At 42.2% G+C, this 22,067-nt stretch overlaps 1 protein-coding gene across 1 annotated transcript in view; it reads left to right on the top strand.

Annotated features, from left to right (window-relative positions):
* FAT4 (FAT atypical cadherin 4) overlaps positions 1-9,808 on the top strand; it is a gene marked incomplete at its 5' end in the record, with an annotated part of 125,691 nt that extends 115,883 nt beyond the window's left edge. Inside the window, 2 exons of the mRNA XM_026051971.1 lie at positions 2,729-2,990; positions 6,604-9,808. Coding sequence (XP_025907756.1) covers positions 2,729-2,990; positions 6,604-8,477 — 2,136 coding nt within the window. The remainder of the gene's footprint in view (positions 1-2,728; positions 2,991-6,603) is intronic.
* Between the last annotated feature and the right edge of the window lie 12,259 nt (positions 9,809-22,067).

Here is a 22,067-nt window from a genome sequence, read left to right as displayed (position 1 = left end):
CTAGGCTCCAAATAGTGACTGTGTKAAGGCAGCAGGAACACTGTTCATTGCCATACTTCTTATCGCTGTTTAGCTACAGTCTGCAGAACAAATCGTTTAATTATTGGACGTTATCTTTTGATTTTTTCAGGCCTTGAACCCAGACCCTCCTCAAGCTAACAAACAAGTGCCAAAATGGTTTCATTGGTTCCTACTAACATGGCTCATTCTTATCCAATTAGGAAGTACGAAGTGACTTAAATTCATGAATTTACTCATAGACTGATGTCAATATTGTGTAATTTTGCAATATGTAGCAAAATTAATACTTCAAATGCCCCACAGTTGTTTTTCCCAAGAGTTTATTGCTGCAGAAGTTACCTTTTTTCAAGAGAAAGTGATCATTCAGTTGCTGGCCATGATTCAGCCCACTTACTCATAACTCTAAATGAGTACAGCAGTGCTGTTGGCAAGCCCCTTTATTGGGTAGGTGGAAGCTCCAAGTTTCCTTGACTGCTCTAAGGCTTTCCAAGATTTTTTTTCCTCAAGTGTTAAAGAAACTCATGCAGAAATTCACACTTTCTAAGCTTCAGCCTCAATGGTATTGCCCACCTGCTTGATTCCTATCCTGATTAGAGGTACATCACTTTCCACAYATGACACTGTTTTTAAGAAACCAACCTTTATTACTTCACTGGCATAAACTTTTATCACATCATGGGAAGAGGAAGGTTCTGTCTCCTTGTCATTATTATCTGATAAGATCTCACTGTGTTGAGTTCTGGAGAAAAAAATACCATTTTCTCACTAGTAAAATTTGTTCCACAAGTCTTATTTAAAAAAAAAAAAAAAAAAAAAAAAAAAAAAGTTGATTTTCATGGCTGAAAGCAGCACTAATCTTGTGTTTATGTAAATAACCTTTCATTATCATTATTGGTGAAGTTATACAGGCAGGCCAAGAGCATCAAGTCCCAGACCCAGCTGTGTAAGGACAAATTGCTGAGTTAGCCTGGTAATCTATGTAGCAGTTTAAGGAAGAGGAGGTTACTTCACTGTACTGATCATTGCTGAAATTTCCCAGATGATTTTAGTAATGAAACCCAAGGTCTGTGTGACCACAGCAGTTACATTGTTTTATTCCCAGATGGCTATTGTCTTAGGGGAATTTTCAGAGCAGTTTCCTGCATCACCAATACCCGTTTCTCCAGAAAGAGCAGATTTAGATCCTGAATTTCAGCTTTTTGACCTCCAGTTTCCCTGGGGTAGAATAAGGCGGAGGCATGCTGGTTTTTGGGCCATGGATGGGGAGCCCTTGGATCAGATCCTGTCCCACTGCAAGGCTGGGATGCTCTGGAAGCGCTCCTGGCCCCTGCACAGGAGCAGCTTGTTATTAAAAATGTGCATGTCCAGTGAAAGCCTGCATGTGGACTTAATATTAAACTGTGCAAGAGAAACACTACAAGCACCGGGACTACCAACCTTCCATCTTTTTCCTCCTGTAGTCAATTGATTCTGGTATAACTGGAATTGGGATAATATTAGAGAAACATTCATAAATTAGACAAATTGAGACTGCAAGTAGATGATTCATTAAATAGTAAATTCCTCCCAGCCAAGAACCTCATCAAGCCTCAAGAACCTTCCTTTATATTAACAGAGAATCACATCTGGAATCAGATTACGTTATCATAATTTTACTTATTAGYTCTATGAATCTGATGGCTAATGAATGTGATTGCCCGTTATCCAAATATGCCGACACAGACAAATATCATGTTGCAGGAATGAATTGGAACACGATTCATTTGGAGGATAACTTAATGCACTATAAATATGTAAAGGCTAGTGCATATATTCCAGAGAAAAACAAGAAGCAATTTGTTCAGTGAAGGAAACTCAGGTTATTAGTAAAGTCAAATCATCCTTGTATTTTGGAATGTATTTGGTTTTGCTTTTGTATTTCTTTCTTTTCATTAAATCCTACCTGTCAGTATCTCTGTCATTTAAGTAAAATTAAAAGGAGTGTTATCAGTATCAGCCATTGGTTTCCAATTTAGAAATGACCTGGGTTTCCAGGAACCAAGAAAAAACATGCCTTATTTTTTCATGGTTGAAGAAGTCATAAACCAGTCTTCTCTCTGGAAACTGTTATTTCCTAAATGCCATTAGTGTATCTTTTATGAATCTGTTAGCTTTARCCATGTGTAATTTTCAAGAAACAGAACTGGTGCTTAAGTCATAAATCAGTATGGATTCGGATCAGTTATCAGATCAGGTGAATAAGCATACAGTTCTTCTATAATGTGGAATTAGAATTTCAATCTTTCTATAGGACTAGAGTATGTTATCTGATATGATATGTTTATGGTATGTGTAATAGAGTATATTTATTTTATTGCTTACATAAAAGGCCAAAAATAAAGACGCTTTCACGAAGCACAAAAGGCAAAATGACACCAACAAAGCCATTAAAACATTTCAAAAAGAAATACTCTGCCCGGTATTGCTCTTTTTACAAATACTTTTGATTCTGTAAATGGTGTGTGATTTGTTACAATGGAGTCTGTGCAGCTGCATGGGGAACTGGGGAAAAAACACACTTAGACTTCCTTTTACAACAGAAGCCCTGTGGTACTGTAATTCTATTAAAGAAACATGATGTTGGTCATATGTATGCCTTGGAGAAAGGCATATGTAGCATATGTCCGTATCATTTTTTATATGATGCATTTTCTATTTTCCTGACCAGATAAAAGGTGGGAAAGTGCATTACATATCTGATGCTGGAATTGCTGGGAAGGTGGAAAGGAACATTCCTGAAGTCTACACGGCAGATGGGCAGTGGCATTCGGTGCTCCTCGAGAAGAACGGCTCCAGCACGCTTCTCTCTGTAGACAAGGCTCATAGCCGGGACATCCTCCACGTCACGCAAGACTTCGGTGGACTGAATGTTCTTACAATTTCTTTGGGAGGAATCCCACCAAGCCAACCTTTCAAGAGCACAGTGGCAGGTATTCTTTTTTTTTAATACTCTGTGCATAAACATGTTTAAACAGGTAAACACACACACATATATATATATATGTAGGATCTATAGGATCTATATTTGCTTAAAGACAGTAAAAACTGAAATTCTTTATCAATAACTCATATTCTTCTATGCTCCATCAGGAATATTCCAATCTGAAATGACTTTACCATGTCTGAGTGAGAATGTAAACTGTGTGCAAACTTCTGTGTTTAGTATACGTTGCATCCATGTTACTTTTAAGTTACTTTTAATAAGAAGGAGTTTTTGGAGATGTGAGTGGATTTGCTTGCTTGTCTGTTATGTGAATTGCTGGTTATATGGTTCTGTTATGCTAGKGACAGAAGAAAGGACATATTTTTCACCTGGGTTAGAATCTGGAAAATCAAGCCGAATCTTATTACTCAGGCATAATGCTAATGCTAAATAAGGCATAAATGCGAAATAAGAACTCTGTGGGGGTTTGCTAAGTACTGCAGGATTTAGCCTGTTATTAATATGATTAAAATATTTTCTGAATCTCCACTTCCTCCTGCTAACTGCTATCAAATCAAGAATAGGATTTGCTTCTGAGCAACAGAAACCGAGTACAATAAAGGGTCACCTTCTTCCCAACTTCTAAATATTAAGTATATTATCTCCCTTAAGAGACTTAAAGCAATTGTCTTAGACTCTGCCGAAAGAAGTAGATAACATTCACTTGATATTATTACCCCACTGTTAAGTATACATAGATATATTTTAGCTACAAATGGAGATATTCCAGACAACAGAGACATACATTTTCTAAGTATTTATATTGAAAAATCTTCCTAAAGAAAGGATAAAGAAAGTGTGAATGGTACAGATTCACAGTTCATGTTTCTTTTCACTTTTCAGTATAAAAAATATCTGTGCATTGTGTACAAGTATAAAATGTGGTATGAAATCATATGAACCCAATGATTACCTTTAGTTTTGCTTTAGCAAAGTTGAAAAGTGAGGAAAATAACTTCTCACCCACTGCCTGATGCTGTAGTAGACAAATTATGAATGTCTGGCTTACATTAAGAATATACAGTCCAAAATTTCATATTTATATGATCTTTTCTCAATATTGGATTACATTGTGTGTGATGTACCGAGGATTTACAAGGGGGAGATTAGAAAAAAAAAAAAAAAAAAAAAAAAAAAAAAAAAGACCTCTGTGTGAACTTGTGCAGTCAAAAATTACCATTAAAAGTCAAAAATAGTATTAAAGGCAGATAGAAGCATACATGGGAGACAGTTTCAGAGATGTGAAGCTAGTATATCCAATAATGTCTTTCAGCTGAGGTAGAGCTGACAAAATCCCAGTTGCTGTGTATCATATCACTGCTGAGCAGGGACCACCAGGAGTGCAGCAAGTTAATCTTCTATTTTGCACGGTCTCCTACCTGAGCCTAAATCCTCAATTTCCTCTTTACTCAGAAATGCAAAAACAGGAGAAAATGAAAATACAAGTAACATTGAAAGGATACACAGCTCTGTCAGGGTGTAAATAATACAGAAATAGCATGCTTGCAAAACTTGGGCTCCTTTTGGTCACAACACTTTCTCAAAAAAACTATTTGATACTCACTACTGTTTCATTTCTGACATCGGAGGGTGTTCGCATTTTAAAAGAACATCCTTTAAACATGCCAAATCCTTAATAAGTCTTTGCTAGGTATTTTTACAGGAATTTCTGCAAATATTTGTGAAACTAATGTTAATAGTGGCGACTGTTCCGTTCCAGCTATGTGGTTGACGCTGGTGAAACCTTTCTCGAAACCAATATTGCATGGACTATTTCCATGCAATTGTTTTTACTTTTCGTTGTTCCACCTACKTGCCATGCTCCAGAACCTGAGTAGTGGCATTTTCCTTTTAGTCAGTAATTTTTATTGTATTACGTCTGATACAGTTTGCTCCTGACTAATGTCTTTTGTAAGCATGGTGCCTCCCATGGCATGCAGATAGAARTTAAAGAGAAAAGAAAGATGCTCCTTACACTGTTTGTGCATATAGTAATTGAGAGCATAATTTACATGTTATGGGGTCTACCACTTAGTTGCAGCTCTGAGTAAAGGTCAGTGTAAACTTGCCCTATCCTAAAATCCTTACAGAAAAGATTAAGTCTCAGGAGCACGGGGAATTATTAAGCTGGCCAAAGGCTCAATTTTCCTGAGACCTCACACACAACTGCACAAGGGTCAGGGATAATCCACCTCCGTGTGCTCTCATGGCRTTGAAGCTCTGGGTCACCACTGAGAGGGGACTGCTGCCACCAAAGCATGGCAAGTTTAGGGAAAAGTCCCTTTAGATTCAGAGACATAAAAAGATTGCTGTGAACACCATGTTTCCTAGTGCAATGAGACATGAGGCTTAACTGCAGCACAATAGACTGCTGCAGTTCAGAAATGTCAGATAGTTAAGCCATTGYGAGAATATTTGTTCAAATTAGTTTAAGCACTTTAAATACTTTGTTAATGGGTGTTTTCCTACAATAACCATTTGAATTTCTGCTCTATTTACAGAGTAATGGCAATTAACCCTCTCATTTAGCTTCAGTGAAATAGATCTCCAAATTTAAAAATTAATTGRATAACGTTAAGAATATATTTGTAGRAAATATGTTTCTGAGAAATCCCCCAATTTACTCATTGGACATCTCTTTGTCAAAATCATCACTTAATATTCTGTCATTTTTTTTTTCTTTGAGGGGAAACTACTTTAAAGTCAAGATCTGAGAATATAAACCTCAGGCTTCATTTGATGAGCCTAAGTGCAAGCAAGGGAAACTACAATCACAAAAGTATCCCCTTGCTTTGCAAAACTTGGATCTAATCTAGTCACAAAAAAATGACAGAGTTGAGTTTATGTGTAGGTAACATGTTTTGATCCAAAAATTATTTTTTATTTGTRTTTTTTTCCTGAACTTTATTCCCAGTAATTTATTGCCAGTAGTTCTTCCTCCCACATAGCAACTATAATTGTTATATAAATACTGAAGTCAAATGAACATTTCAGATTGCATTTAGGTTTCTGATTAAAATTGCTTGATTCTTTTCAGATTTACAGAAGGCAATTGGCGTGCTTCTAGAAAGCAGAATATGTTTGTTTCAGCATCTTAAATGCAGGTTTCGGTAAACTGTTTATTCACCTGAGAATATTTTTGTTGCTTTGAAATCTTATTAATGGAAACAAAAACCGTGACCAGCTTCAGAACATTTTGAGAACCAAGAGGTTTTTCAAGATGTTTTGTTATCATTTATACGTGTCATGCATATACCCTCAGAGAACTTGCTTAATTTCACTCTTTAATGTCCATTTCTATGTGTGAGGTGTGAAAATCATTTGCTTTAAAAGGCACATGTATGAAAATTATGTGAGAAGCCCTGGGCATGAACAGTCTATTTAACCTCCTTATTCTGCCTAGAAGTAATTTCCAGTTCCTATCTAATCTGAACCAAGAAGTCATCAAAAATCACGAACAAATTACTTGTTAAAACACACAGACACGTGTGCATTAATCACAGTGCGGGTGAGCTACGCCGGGTTGGGGTCCCAACGTGACAGTTTGTTTTTCCCCCTAGGCTTTGATGGCTGCATTTCCTACGTCAAGTACGGCGGGGAGAGCCTGCCCTTCGGTGGCAAGCACAGCCTCGCGACCRTCTCCCGCACGGACCCCTCGGTGAAGCTGGGCTGCCGCGGCCCCGACGTTTGCGCCAGCGGGCCCTGCTGGGGCGGCCTCATGTGCCTCAACCAGTGGTTCGCCTACAAGTGCGTGCCGCCGGGCGCCTGCGCCTCCAGCCCCTGCCGCAACGGGGGCAGCTGCGAGCCCGGCGCACACGCGGGCTTCACCTGCAGCTGCCCCGAGGCCTACACGGGGCGGACGTGCGAGCTGGTCGTGGCCTGCCTGGGCGTCTCCTGCGCCCCCGGCCACGTGTGCGGGGGGGGACTCGACGGCGGCCACGTGTGCCTGCCGTCCCCGCAGCCTGCCGAGCTGTCCCTGCCGCTCTGGGCCGTGCCGGCCATCGTGGGCAGCTGCGCCACGGTCCTGGCGCTGCTCGTCCTCAGCCTGATCCTCTGCAACCAGTGCAGAGGGAAGAAGGCGAAAGTGCCAAAAGAAGAGAAGAAAACGAAGGAGAAGAAGAAAAAAGGGAGCGAGAAYGTTGCATTTGATGACCCCGACAACATCCCTCCCTATGGCGATGACATGACRGTCAGGAAGCAGCCTGAAGGCAACCCAAAACCCGACATAATTGAGCGGGAAAACCCGTATCTCATCTATGATGAAACAGACATCCCGCATGCTCAAGAGACCATCCCCAGTGCCCCGCTGGCTTCGCCGGAGCCCGAGATTGAGCACTACGACATTGACAACGCAAGCAGCATCGCTCCTTCAGACGCCGACATCATCCAGCACTACAAGCAGTTCAGGAGCCACACGCCCAAGTTCTCCATCCAGCGGCACAGCCCTCTGGGCTTCGCCCGGCAGTCCCCCATGCCCTTGGGAGCCAGCAGCTTGACCTACCAGCCCTCCTACGGCCAGGGGCTAAGGACCACATCGCTGAGCCACTCGGCGTGCCCTACTCCCAACCCGCTGTCTCGACACAGCCCCGCGCCCTTCTCCAAGTCGTCGACTTTCTACCGGCACAGCCCGGCGCGGGARCTGCACCTCGCCATACGGGAGGGCAGCCCGCTGGAGGTGCACAACGACGTCTGCCAGCCGGGCATTTTCAACTACGCCACTCGGCTGGGCAGGAGAAGCAAGAGCCCGCAGACCATGGCGGCCCACGGCTCGCGGCCGGGCAGCCGCCTCAAGCAGCCCGTGGGGCAGCTGCCCCTGGAGAGCACGCCTCCCGTGGGGCTCTCCATCGAGGAGGTGGAGAGACTCAACACGCCGCGCCCCAGGAACCCCAGCATCTGCAGCGCCGACCACGGCCGCTCATCCTCTGAGGAGGACTGCCGCCGGCCCCTCTCGAGAACGAGGAACCCGGCTGACGGCATCCCCGCGCCGGAGTCGTCCTCTGACAGCGACTCCCACGAGTCCTTCACGTGCTCCGAGATGGAGTACGACAGGGATAAGCCCATCGCGTACACCTCCCGCATGCCCAAGCTGTCCCAGGTCAACGAGTCGGACGCGGACGACGAGGACAACTACGGTGGCAGGCTGAAGCCGCGGCGGTACCCTGGCCGCCGAGGGGAGGGCGGACCTGTGGGCGCGCAGGCGCCCGGCGCCACCGAGGCCGTGCTGCCCCCCAAGCTGGGGCAGCAAGCAGGAAGCTTCAACTGGGACAACCTGCTGAACTGGGGCCCCGGCTTTGGGCATTACGTGGATGTTTTCAAAGATTTGGCATCGCTTCCCGAAAAAACAGCAGCAGCAGCAGCAGCAAGTGAGGACATCCAAGGTGGTACCGCCACCAAGCCTCCTTCCAAGGAGGGGGAAGCAGAGCAGTACGTGTAGGCTCTGCATCCCTCTGTCATCCCTTGCAGAACAGTGTTACACGCTTGCAACGGTCAGCATTCGAACCCCAGGCCAGTCTGGTTGGAGGAGACTTTAAAAATAATAACCATTATGCTGCTGAAATGGACTTTAAAACRTTTTTAATTTAATTACGCCTGGATGAATTTATTTCTCCTGCATGCATTGTATTTGGAAACAAGATATTCAGCATGCAGCTTTTTAAAAGGGTTTCCTATTTACCGTTGTTTGATTTCTTTGGTTCTTAAATTAATAATGCTTTGTTCAGAAAATGAACTAATTTTTTCTTATTGTGAAGGATGTGCATATTGTCTTCTGCTACTAACGTGTTTTTCAATGTAAGAGTATTGAGGGATCTCATTTTCCTTAAGTGCACAGAAGGAGGGTGGTGAATGAAGGAATTACAGTAGTAAAGCGTCTCAGAAAATGTAGTTACCATACCTTGCAGTTGCTCATATGCAAACTTTAAGGAAGAAATCAGCTTGAGTAATTGCTGGCAACAGTGCTGTAAGTCTTACTCCGTACCAGAGGTGCTAGAAGCAGCTCAAGCTGGTCAGCACTTTAGGAGTTTTTCTCTTTTCAACTTGTTTTCTTAGGGGTGGGAAGGGGAGGGCATTGCGCCTTTTTTTTTGTGTGTGTTTTTGTGGTTTTTGTTCTTACTTTTGACAAAGTTGTGTGAGAGCTTCTGAATCTCTGTGGGATATTTTGGGATGCTTAACYCTGTCCGTCCCCCTGTCCCCACTGTCCCCAGTTGGACTGGCGTCCATCAGCCCAGCTCAGCCTGGCTCACAGCAGTAGCACTGTCAGGGCAGGCTAGCAGATATAGCAGATATAAAAGCAGATATTGGCCTCCCTTGGCCTGCAGCCCTGGCTGTGCTGCCTGGGCAGCCCGTGTTTCATTTCATTTTCCTATCCGTGCTACGGGAAGGTAGCAATGACACTTACCTACCTCACAGGGGTGTTGTGAGGACTAATTAGTTAASGCGCCTGAAGTGCTTAGACGTTATGAAGCACTATAATAAGTATTATCGTAAATATTATTAAAGCACTGCCTAGCCTTTGTGACCCTGGAGTGGCATTTTCTGCATTATGCGATTTTCTATGATGGAAAATTTGAAAAAAAAATATTTATTGTATAGAAAATTAACTGCACTCTAGCATTTTGGAGCGGATATGAGGGAAAACTACTCGTAGACTCATTAATGTAGCTTAATATTTGTCCCAAATTCCCTAAAGGAGTAGATTAAGTAGAACTTCACAAAGTCCTTACATCTTCATGCAGACCTGGTGAACCTATTGTACTGTATAAAAACGTCAATTTTTTTTTTTTTACCTAAGCTGTGTTTTTTATATCAATATTTTCCTATGCTGAATAATTTTCTTACTTTCAGGGAAGGTAAGAAAAATACTTTTTTTACATTTGTTACTTATGTAACATCCATATTTTTCACATTTTGATAAAATTGTAACATACTGTATGCTTTCTACTTGTAAATGCCAATAATAGAATTAAAATATTTATTTAAAATCTTTAGTGTGTGTTATTGGAAAACGTTTTTTCTTTTTCTCTCTCTGGTTTCATTTTGTAGAATCACAGAATCCTTAAGGTTGGAAGTGACCTTTAGAGATGATCTACTCCTRTCCCCCACGCAGGTGACACGCAGGGTCACCTAGAGCATGTGGCACAGGGCTGCGTCCAAGCGGGTTTGGAAGATCTCCAGGGAAGGAGACTCCACAACCTCTCTTGGCAACTTGTTCCAGTGCTCTGTGTCACCCTCACTGTTAAGAATTTTTTTCTGAAGTTCCTATGGAACTTTTGATGCTACAGTTTGTGGCCATGAAGATTTCTCACTCTTCTACTAGCTTTATTTATTTATTTATTTTCAGAAAGTAGGCTTTAAATAGAAAGTTGATGGTGTAAAATACACATTCAGCGTTAGGTCATGGTGAAGTCAGCCCTTGCCTCACGGTGGAAATCTAATTAATCTCTCAGCAGATGAACTAACTGCAACACACAAGCCCGATGCACTTCTCTGGTGCAGCCCGGTGTGGTGGTTCTTTGCAAAGGAACAGATCACGGCAGGGAAGCAGGAGGCTTTCACCATGTCCTGCTGCATTTCATCAGTGACCTTGACTGATGTTTCCAAAAAGCAGCAGCCTTCACCTTTCTCGGGGAGATGGAAAAGTGCAATTGCTGCAGCGCTGTGGCATTGCTGCCCCTGAGATAATATCCAGAAGTATTAAATCTGCTTTCAAACAGGTTTCTAATAGCACCATGATAATGTGTTTTAGCCCATAGGGGAATATAGGTAACAACCGGGTTTATATTTGTTAACTGAGACTTCCATTTCCATTCAAATCTGAAGATTTCTGGAGTGTGAGAACATGTGCTTTCCTTAATAATGAAGCAGTTGAATAACTGCGCAGTATTTTATATTTATCAAAAAGTAAGTCAAACTTGGACARTTTGCTGGAGAATGCAAACAATGAAGAAGTCAAGACTGCGGCAAGAGGTGAGCTCCAGGGTTATAATCTGTACTCTAGTGGTATTTTATTTAAAGAACTTAGAAAATGGTATGCAGTTCTGTACAAAGAATAACAATTCAGATTTTCCTGTGTGTTACTTGTTAGTTTTAGAGTTTTTTTGGTTGACTTGGCTCTGAACCAGCAACGAGGAACTAACACTGTGGCTGAAAATGCTGCTGGCTTCATCTTGCCCTGCAACAACGAGAAGAAAATGGGCCAGAGTAGCACACATTTGTATATAAGTAGTTTCATCTGAAATAACAAGAGATCCACAAATGATTTCTCGGTTTCAGAAGTTGCTGTAATTAAACATCTGTTAAAAAGCTGTATGTTTAGTTTGAATATTATACTTTAATGCAAACTGTACCACATCCAAGCAGTGATTTTAATAACACATGAAAACTTGAGCAAATGGAATCTTTTGAATGTAACACCAAACATATTGAGGACTGCATTATGCCCATTGAACACTCTGATTTTATCAATATATTTTGTTACAGGAAAATAGGCAATGTGGGCTTATACAAAATATCTGCCATACCTTAATGCCATTATCAATTTGTAGTGCATTATTCTCAATTCTCCTTTGACAGACAAGTCTATTTTACTGATTTAATTGATTCCCTGTTTCTGAAAAACACTTAACTGTGATCCCTTTCTGCCCTTTTTATAATTCTTTCATTATGTGAATCAAAGCAGGGCTCCAAGTGCTTCATGTGAAAAGATCATCCCAAGTGATTAGGGCTGCAAGGAATGCAAGGTGAGCTGTGTAACTCCCCCGGTTCATCCTCATAGCTCYACGGTTCTGTTTGGAAATCTGGGACGTATTATAAGTCACAAATATCTGGAAACCAAAGCAGTCTGCACTGTGGTCCTTTCCTTCTCACTTCAGTACTCAGGAGCCTTCCAACACATCACATGTCAGTAATTGGACTTACAGTGACTGATCTTCCTTCAGTCGAACAAGATTAGACCGTTTCGCAAAGTTGTACTCCCGCTCGAATTTTTGCAGGATGTGGTTGCTGGTTTACGTTGCCAGCAGCAAAGAAGACGACCCATTACTGGACCTTTGCATTTATTACTTTGAGCATAGGATTGCCACCTTTGCAAGCTAAGATGTAAAATTGTCAAAGCAGACTTTATAATGTCTGTTTGAAATATAGGAGGCTGAGGTAGTTGAGGGAAGGTCGTTTTCAGAAGTTCCAAGTAAATTGTCTCTAGCTCCTCAAGCCTTTTCTCAGCTCAGGATGCACCAAGGGCTGTCCAGAAGACTGCTCTGTACATGGCCTTGTGCAAGGGAAACAGACTTGCTCTGCCTTGTTTTGTAGTGGTTTGGGATCGTGCTGTGGCTGAGCTTCTTGCAGCTCTGCATCCTCCCCTGCCTTTTACAACAGTCCCATGTCTCTGTTTGCAGCTCAGGGCAAACCCAGGATCAGGAAATATGCTGCTTTCCCCCTCCCTTGCGCATGGAAAGCAGTGCTAGCAGGAGGAGCTTACCTCTCGTAAGCAAGGATGCTGAAATCAACGTGCTTTATTTTGAATTAAATCTCTCAGAGGGTTCCCATTTTTTAGGGAGTCAAGCAGAACTGTTGGTTAAAAGAAAACCAAGATGGAAGTCCAACATTCTTAAGTTTGCGTTGGAGTCAGGGTAAATCAACAGCATTCCTGTTAAAAGCTGGAAGGGCTGCAGTCTTCCTCAGCGGCTGCTGGAGCCCCAAGGACAACGTGCAGTATGTCAGATAGCTCACACTTTGTGGCAACTGCTGCGTTAAAACTGCCAAGGAAAGAAAGGAAAATAGCTGGGGGCTGAAATCATGAGAGAGTGACAGCCAGAAACTTCWGTGTGACAAGATGTGCCAGAGTGGATGAGGAGAAGCAGCAGCAGGACAAGGAAGGCAGGGATGGACTGAAAAAAATCTATGTATTTTTAGAYGTTCGTTCACCTGCATTTCACAAACCTGTTTCCCCAATTGCTTGCGAAGGAAACAGTCCAAGTGTCCTATCAGCAACAGTTCCTTTAACCTTGGCTTTCCATTACTGACAAATTTGCCAGCAGAAACCATCTCTACGAAGGAGGATGGGTTTGTGCACATGTACTACACGTGCTTGCCTATTCATAATAACATACATACATACACACACATACATGCATGTGTTTTCCATAAAGCAATTAGTACAAAATTCCTGGCAGGAGTGCATGATTGGAAAAGAGGTTAGCAACCTCCTTCTTCCAACAGCAAAACAGAAAAACAAGCCACTGTTCACAATTCAGTTCAATTCTGCATGTTCTCTTAAAACACTCTGCATTTCTGTGCAGCTCTTTAGGCAAGTGGTGGGGTAAACAAACAGATCCCTGTCCTCACATTTGTTGCTTGATTTCCCCCAAGTCTTTTAAAAGCCAGAATGTGATTTAGCAATTAGTGTTTGTGCTTGCATATCTTTTGCAATTAGCTAAAATAGCAAGTCAGGGAATAAGAAACAAACGTTAATATAAAAAACAAACATTAATGTAATAGAAAACATGTCCAATGAAAAATGTACATTGTTGAGTCATTCAAAAAATGTACTTTGGTTTTAATAATCCGGAATACTGCCAAACATGCATTGTAATTTCCTTTAAAATAATGTTTCTTCTTAATAAGTCTTTATTAAAACAGTTTGTTAGAGCTTTGCGAAGACGTTATGCAAAATTACACTGTGTGACAGCAACTTTTTCATAAGAATTTCCTGCAGTCTGCAGAAAGCTACGTGGGGACTGGAATGGCCCAGCTCTTCTGAAGCAGCTGCCGGAATAACTTTGCAAGCAGCTCAAGGAATAACTTTGGCACAGAGCATGCAGCCAGCCCGCACCCTTCCTCAGTGGAATTGGTCAAGGGCTGGTGGATGCAGAGCCAAATAACATTATGGCACAAAGAGCCTCTTGCATGTGGGCTGCAGCAAGGCAGGTGGAGCATCTCTGTCTTGAGCAGGGTTTAGAAGCAACTTCTACTGGTTGGCAGATGGGAACAGCAGCTGATGAGACATTTTTGAGGGGAGGAAGTTACTGTAAAACAGCACCCAAGGCAGGACCTGACCAAAAAGCAGTGGCATGCAGTGACACAGACTCAGTGTTGGAGTGCACAGGCAGCCCGCTGCTAAAGAGTTTCCATTGCAAGGCTTGATCCGGCTACAATCCTGGTTTTGAATTGCAGTACATGTAAGTAAACAGGGATAGCAAATAGATCATTTTTCTAGATTGAGGCTTATGAAAAGCTGAAAGGATGCAATCAATAAAAAGCCGGCAGCTCATGTTACCAGAGCATCCCATCTACACTTACACCAAATATTTGAACAGTTGAATTATGAAACTGCATTAAACYTTGGTTGCAGGAAAAACACAACAGACCTTTTTTGTTATTTATTTTTTTACCTATAGCAAATATACTTTCATTGCTTTTACCCTCAGAATACACAGCACTTCTATTTTAATGATGGCTAATGACTGCATGGGCTACCACCACATTGTGTCTCACCATCACCCAATACACAAGCTGTAAAAAACAGCTCATGCTGGAGCCAAGAGGTCCCAGGAGACCTCAGTTATTCTCCCTCCAAATGAAGGCTCATTTCTGCCAGTGATGCTCAAAACTCTCCCAGCTCATGTCAGACCCGTTCCCACATGTGATGGAGCCTACATGGAGTGGAACCACGGCAAGYGCGACGTGTTCTGAAACGTCCCCCACCAGATGCTACAAGGGCACGAAAATACCTGTTAAAAGGCTATGGGGCTGAAAGGGGATTGAAAGGCCTTAAGGACAGCTGCATTAATTCTTTCTGGTAAATCTACTCCAATTTACTTTTATATTTATCCTCATTCTTCTGCAGTAAATTATTTGAATTTCAGCAAGTTTGTGTCTACACTAGGGCAAGCTCAGATGCTGTACATTTTATTAGGAAGTCACTTTTCAGATAAAGCAATTCATGTACTTTGATGGCCTCAGGTTTCTGATTCTTTTGCATTTGTGCTTTCAATCCGTTTTTTTTTTTTTCAAAAGTAGTTTGTAACTCAGTTCRTGTGAAAGTGGTAAGAAGTATTCCTGCTACTTCACCATATCTGAATTTCTTCATTAAGCTTCTAATTGTGATAAGGCAGATCTTGGATTGTCTTAAATGATATGTACTTGGATTTCTTTCCATGGTTATAGAAGAGGTGCTGCTGCTGCTGTTTGGTTTGAGACTTTTTCTTATAACCCACTTGGTTTCCTCAATACTGATCACTTTGTTCACTTGTTCTTAGCATTAAAATCTGGGGCAGATTTTGCGTAGCTACTGCCACAGATAGTAACACTTTTGAAGCCTTTCAACACTGTTGAGCAAACTGGTGGATGGGGTCCCTTCTTGCTAGTTGCTTTGAGTACACTTGCTGAAAAAGCATATCTGACAAGTTTCAGAGGCTTTGTCAAAGTTTCCTTTGCTTTCTGATATTGGTTGCTTCTGTTTTGACTTTTGGATGTCACAATGTTTGTCACAGGAAATGGATTTGGCTGTTTAAGTAACATTCAATACTGAGAAAACAAAAACAAACAAAAAAAAAAAAGTGGAATGTGACAAGCTCCTAATTTGGTCAATTTTTCTTTTTCCATCCATGAAATACCTAGACGTGTATGTATCTAACCGTCCTGCTGGTGCTGTACAGTATGTCCTGGATTTTTAATAGGACTTTTCTGCAACTAGTTTATAAGTCTGGACTTGTTCTCTCTTTAAGCTTTTGTAAATGAAGTTTATTACTTTTGAAAAGTACTAAGAGTACTTAACCTGGCAAATGTCTGTGAAAACAGAAAAGCTGTGGAGTACATAACAGCAAAGGGAACTTTTTTCCATATTGTCTCATCAATGTTTCTCTGCCCTTTGTCCCTAGACACTGTCACCTTGTCAAAAACAAAGCAGCAGAATTTGTAGTATCTGGAAAACAAAGGTAGTGAGGAAAACTGTTGAGTTTATACAAAATGCGTAACAGTTTACAAAACCTAAATCTGCCCCTAGTAAGTGTTTTTAGCAAGAGTGAGCAATGCAGAGCCCTGGGTTTAACTGCCTCCATCTGCTTTGTGCTCCACAGGCTCCATCGTCCTGGTGCAAAACTGGCACCTCTCCAGTGAAAACAAGGACACTCTGCTGATTTATGGCAGCTGAGGAGCTGACTCTTCGTGGTGAGTGAAGAAGAAAAGAGTAATTCCCAAAACATCTGTGAGCAAATTTCTACCCCCTTGGTTACACGTGTGTAGRGTCCTGCATTCTCCGGTCTGGGTAAACGGCACTAGCCAGAATAGTTGCTCCTCCCGCACGGGCCCTCGTTGCACTGTGCTCAGCATGGGCTCAAGAGTGCAAACCTCTCACGATAGCAATGAGCATGGCCCTGTGCATAGGCCCCAGCCTTTCCCTGCTAATTACCCGGCATCAATAGCCCTCTGCTCACCTTTGGCCACAGTCATTAGGGAGCTCCAACCTCTTCRAAAGGAGTTATCCCTAACGGCAATGCCCAGCTCATGACATTTGTGGCACTCCAGCTCCTCTGGAGGTCCATGGCTCTGGGGATTGCGTAATCATCCCCATACACCCTGCTCTGTGCTTCATACACCTACAGCTGTAGGACATCTGCTGAGGCAGAAGAGTCTACATAAATAAGATGTTAATGTAAAAAACGCTATTTACATTACCTAAAAGGAGAATTGTTAAGGAAATGTCAGAGAAGCTGTGTATCTTTACTGTGATGGCTGAATGGAGGCTCCTAAACAAAAAGCAGCAGGGAGCCTACTATTTGCACAGTCTTCTACGTTTTTGTAAACTCTGAGAGTTCTGTAGAAAAATAGTACTTTACGATTCCTTTTTGACAGCCCTTTATGGTCCTCAGCTGGGGCACATACAGCTTCGCCATAAGATGAAACACCAAACAAAATGCACAGGGAAGAAGTTGTTCCTATTCCACCTTCGGAAGGGTTCAGCTTTCAGAGTGAGCCTTTGGTTTTGCTTCTCTTCCCTCTAGACCGAGTTTGGCACCGACACATCCACCTCCTTCACTGATCTAGTTTTTGTTCTGTTTTCTTTTGCTTCATCCCAGGCACATCCATCTCTGRCCACACAACCCCCTTTGCAGAGGAAATAGATACCTTGAGTAAAGTTATWTTTATTCTCCTGTCAGTGGAAAACAAATCAGCCAATTTCATGGCTGCGTGACCATTGAGCACAAGAGATTATGAGTTTCGCAGGTAGCCTGCAGCCGGGAGGTTGGGAAGGAGCCAGCAGCTCTGTGCCACCCCAGTCACTGCTTCACTAAAACTRTTGTAATGTTCTTTTATTTTTGCTTTTTCCATTTCAAATTCACCTAGATTTCTAGATTTTCTTCTTTCCTTTTTTCCTCTTTTCCCTTCGTTCTCCTATCCCTTATTTAGACATGGGTGGCACATGCCAAGTTGCCTCTTGGTTATAAACGATCTTGGGCTGAAAGCACTTACAGGGCTTGCCAGGCYGATACAGCAAGCACAGAGAGCAGTGAAAGAAAGCACCACGTCAGCTGTGTCCTATGAACATATCAAACTGTCAAATTATTTGTGGTTGGGTGTATTCATGTCATCTCAGGTTATTCTTGACAGAATCCCAGATGGATCCCAGCCATCGGCTTGCTGGAGCCTCTGCAGACCATGGCTGTGTGGAGCCAGGGCAGGACATCTTGTGCCCACCGCCCRGCTCAGAGGGGATTTACAGCACTGCTGATACCTTTACTTTCCAGAGCACATCCTGGAGGCTGGTCAAGCTGAGGGAAACAGGATCTGGCTTTTTGCATGATCCCGGGTTCTTGTTGCCATCCAAAAACTGTGGAAATAATTGCACAGGTTTAGCAGAGACYCAGAAGACAGTGACAGCTGAGAGAAGTTCACCACAGTAAGTTGCCTTTGCAGGCTGCACATGCGCACCATGGCCATGGACACAAGCACCACCACCAGAGGGGCACTGCAGAACCACTCAGTATTTTAGTGATCTGCTATTTACTCACTACGTGCCATCATTAGACACCTATTACCATGAAATCTAAGTAAGCAGCACTGGATTGCATAGCCTTGGGAGGACCTCCAGCAATTCAGTTGCTTGTAATAACTGACAGCAAACAAATTGCCCATCTCCACAGGTTTTAAGAAATCTGTGTTTATGGCACTTGCTGATCTGAGTATTAATGTTTCCACCAGGTCTGTGCTGAAAGATTCTCCATGCTCTGCACTGTCCCTCTTGGATTCCCAGTGCTGCAGAAATGGCTAATGCATTTCTTTGTGCACTATTTTTCATTTGGCTCTGTTGCTCTGACAGCTATTATTAAACAATCTCTGTGAAACATGGTACTCCAGGTTATATTTGCAAGAGAAGATGTATTAGCAAAATGCACAGAGAATTAACTTTTGTTAAAAAAAAAATGTTTAAAGAAATGTGGTCTTTAGTGTTGCTACAGTTCCCTCAGCATGGTGTGCTCCTGCTTCTGTGCTTCAGGCATGTGTGGCTGTCTGTGAGGCACAGCAGCATGCAGAGCTGCAGCRGGGACCATGGCTTGGACCACACTGATATGCCTGGCTCCTCTTCCCGGGTATAGTGGTAGTGCAGGCAGGGGCAGTTTTGTATCCATGTTTCAGAGCTGGGAGACACTTCTGGGTGCAAAGCATATGCAGAGATGCACAGGCTGGCATGGAAAGTCAGGAGTAGCTGAATGCAGCTTAAAACACCAAAACTCTCTCCTTTCTTCAAGTTATGCATGGAAGTGCTGCAGTGGCCTTGATTAATACATCTCACTGAGGTAGACTTTCCCCTGTCTGGTGGGATTTGGGGTCAACGACAAAGAAAAATATACATAGAGTTTCCTAAGGACCTCCCTGCTGCAGGCTTCCATGCTCCTTTTCTATGGACATAGCTGTGGGCTGCCCTCTCCTCTTCTCCTTGCCCCAATTAAAAAAATGCTGCCTCATTAGGGAACTTCATTAGAAAMTCACACTTAGCTACCACATCTCCTTTCTCTGAGCTAAAACCATATCGGAGTCCTACAGAGACTCTCCTTTCATTCCAGGTAAAGGTTTTTCCTTCCAATTCTGTGCCCCGAATTCCTGACATAAATATTAGTTCATGCATTTTAATTAAGAATATTAATTTATTAGGTTAATTTATTAAAGCCGCTCATTAAAGTCAATAGCAAGCCTCCAGTTTGCACACATGRTTGTTGGAGGAGCCTAATGGCATTGTGCTGTGAATGAGTTCATTGAAGATAAAAAGGTAGACATATTATGGATTAACCGGGAGCCAAAGACTGTCCTTACAATAGGAAAAAATAACAATGGTGCCCTTGATCTCTGCACACTGGCTCTACAAGAGAAGCCCTTTCTTTGTGTTGGTGGGTGACTCTTTTTTTCTTTTTGTCAAGGGGAGATGGTATTTTGAGTATTCAATGATAAAAAAAAAAAAAAAAGAAAGAAAAAAGAAAAGGGAGACCTTGAAAGAATGAACAAGCTGGTTTAGCTGGAGGGCTGGGGAAGGTTTACCTTCAGTAAATCCTTGTGTTACAAAAGCTCAACTTTTTTAGCTATCCTGGCGTATGGAGTTCAACTGCAGATGACAGGTGGGTTTTCCGGAGTTTGCAAGGGAGTACCCAGCCCAGCAACGGCCTCACAGCCCCCAGTGCTTTGGTCTCCTGCAGGGAACTTTAAGCAATTTGGAGAGAAAAAGAGCAAGGAGCAGAAAAGGCAAAATCTGTCAGCAATTCAAAGGTGTCRAGCTCATTTGCAATATGCATGGTGCTAATTGCACTTCTGGTTTCCAAGCAAACTCTTCTTTTTTTTGGTCTGGCATTCTTTCCTGTATCAATGTAAAGCAGAATATTATGCACCTCCCAAGCCTAAAAATATTAAATATTAAATAATATTAAAGAAAAAAATAATAATCAGAATTAATCATAAAAATCAATATATCAATTCATCAATTAATCAAAATTAATCATAAAATTATCATAATTGTATAACTAATAATAATAATAATGATAATGTTGCATGACTCTTTATGGGAGGTCAGCGTTTCTGTTCTGAACAGTTCTGAAAGAAATGACCTTCTAGGATGAGAGAAAAAGCACCGTGCATCAAATCCGGAACCTCTCACCGAAGTAAATAGGTCGGGCTTGGGAACACACTTAGCTGGCAGCTAAAAGTCAGTTTGGCACCCAGTGGCTGAAGATCTCCAGCCCTGTCAGTTCCAAAACGGGATGAGGTTGTGTTCAAGATTACTTAATCTTAAATAAACTTGGATTAACCATGACCGACTACCCTGCAAGACAAGGCTCTGTGGCAATGCAGACRGAAAAAATAGCTCTTGCCCTCGCAGGGGATATCTGATAAGCGCCTAATTAATCATGTAGCAATGCACTAATAAAACGCTGGATCTTCAATGTCTGATCCCAGCAGGGGAGTTGCCACTGGATATTTTGAGTGCTTGACACATAGCAAAAGATGGGGCCAGCGCTTCCCTGCTGTGCATCTAACAAGCCTATCGATTTCAGCAAGGCTGGGCTGGCTCGCGATCCCTGTGTGCAGGGACAGAGAGGGCCTCTGCCAGCTATCAGATGCGCTATCACAAGGCTGATATCCTCTTTCTCTTTTATCAGCGTGTCCAACTCCATTTCAAACGCAGTTAGATTTTTACGCTTTTTTTTGGTGTTGTTTTGCCTTTTTTTTTCTTTCTTTTTTTTTTTTTTTTAACTGTGAGCTAATTTAATGTGAAAATTGCTGGCAGACATTAAATATGGAGCTCCACAGTGCCACTTTGACAGACACTTTGGTAAGAGCCCAGCCACACTATGATGCTGCTTAAATGTTACTTGAACTTTTTCTGTATTCTGATCTAATTTGGGTTTCCCCGTGATGTTCAAATAATGCTGGGCTAATTAGAATCAGACAAATACTTTCTGTCGTGTGTAATAGGTAATATAAAGCACATATGCAATGATTTAACTAAACATCTAAGCTCTGGATAAAGCAAAGTTTTCATCTGGAGTTAACTTCCCAGGAGGAGGGAGAGCAGCGAGAGCTGCCAGTCCTGACMCTGGTGCCCTTTGTTGGGTCCTGCACGGGCAGCGATGCCCCTTCCTGAAGGCATTATCCAAGCACAACCAAAGCAAGATTTCTTTTATTTTCTTTACATTTTTTTTGACTTTTTGTTTGCATGGGAGAATTGCTGCCAGTAAATACAGGCAGGATTACATGATACAGGAAAAAAGATAGAGCTACAGCTAATTTTTGCAATCCTCCTCTGAGGGCATCCCAATCTAATCTCCATTTGGTTAAAGCRGTTGGATTAGAAGGAAGCATTAACAAAGCAAGCTGGGTCTCAGCCTCACAAAAACAAATATTTAACCTGGCTAAGTTTTTGTTGTTGTTTTTTGTTTGTTTGTTTTGTTTTGTTTTCAGTGAGCCTCCAAAGTCTAAGAGAGAGTAGATCTTTAAATGCTTTTAAACTGGTAAAATGTGCATAGACCAAGAGCTGATGGCTAAGCATTTCAGGGATTCTCCWTTGGAGGAAATGGCAAAAAGAGCTATTTTACTACCAGAAGATTGGTGCTAGTATTTCTATCAGCTCCAAAGTTTATGGCTCTGTAAATTGGAGTGTACAATTAAAAATCCCTTTCCTTGTTTTCCAAATTTATATGCATTTAACTTTGTATCTGTATATGTACAAATACATACAGAAGAGGAAAAAAAAACCCAAAAAACAGAGCCAGGTTGCCCTTGTCGGTCCTGTCAATGTGGCAGCTGTCTCCACATTCCTGACATGCATCACATGGAACTGTCCTGGGAATTCTTTGGGATATGCAGCCTTAGCTGTTTGGCTGATCACCACATACAGCAAGGTCTGTACATGTTCCTGGAACATTTGCATACCAAAGAAATAAGGAATAAAGTTGTTCCAGAGTCAGGCAGAGCTTTTTTTCAGGGTAGATTTGGAATTTAGCTACCTGARGGGACAATCAGACAGTGTTGAGTTACCTCACTT

This window comes from Nothoprocta perdicaria, unplaced genomic scaffold, assembly GCF_003342845.1.
Source record: "Nothoprocta perdicaria isolate Ctin4 unplaced genomic scaffold, notPer1 scaffold_81, whole genome shotgun sequence".
NCBI classification, from domain to species: Eukaryota; Metazoa; Chordata; class Aves; order Tinamiformes; family Tinamidae; genus Nothoprocta; species Nothoprocta perdicaria.
Note: the sequence above shows the minus strand (reverse complement) of the source record. Positions and strands in the feature narration are given on the sequence as shown.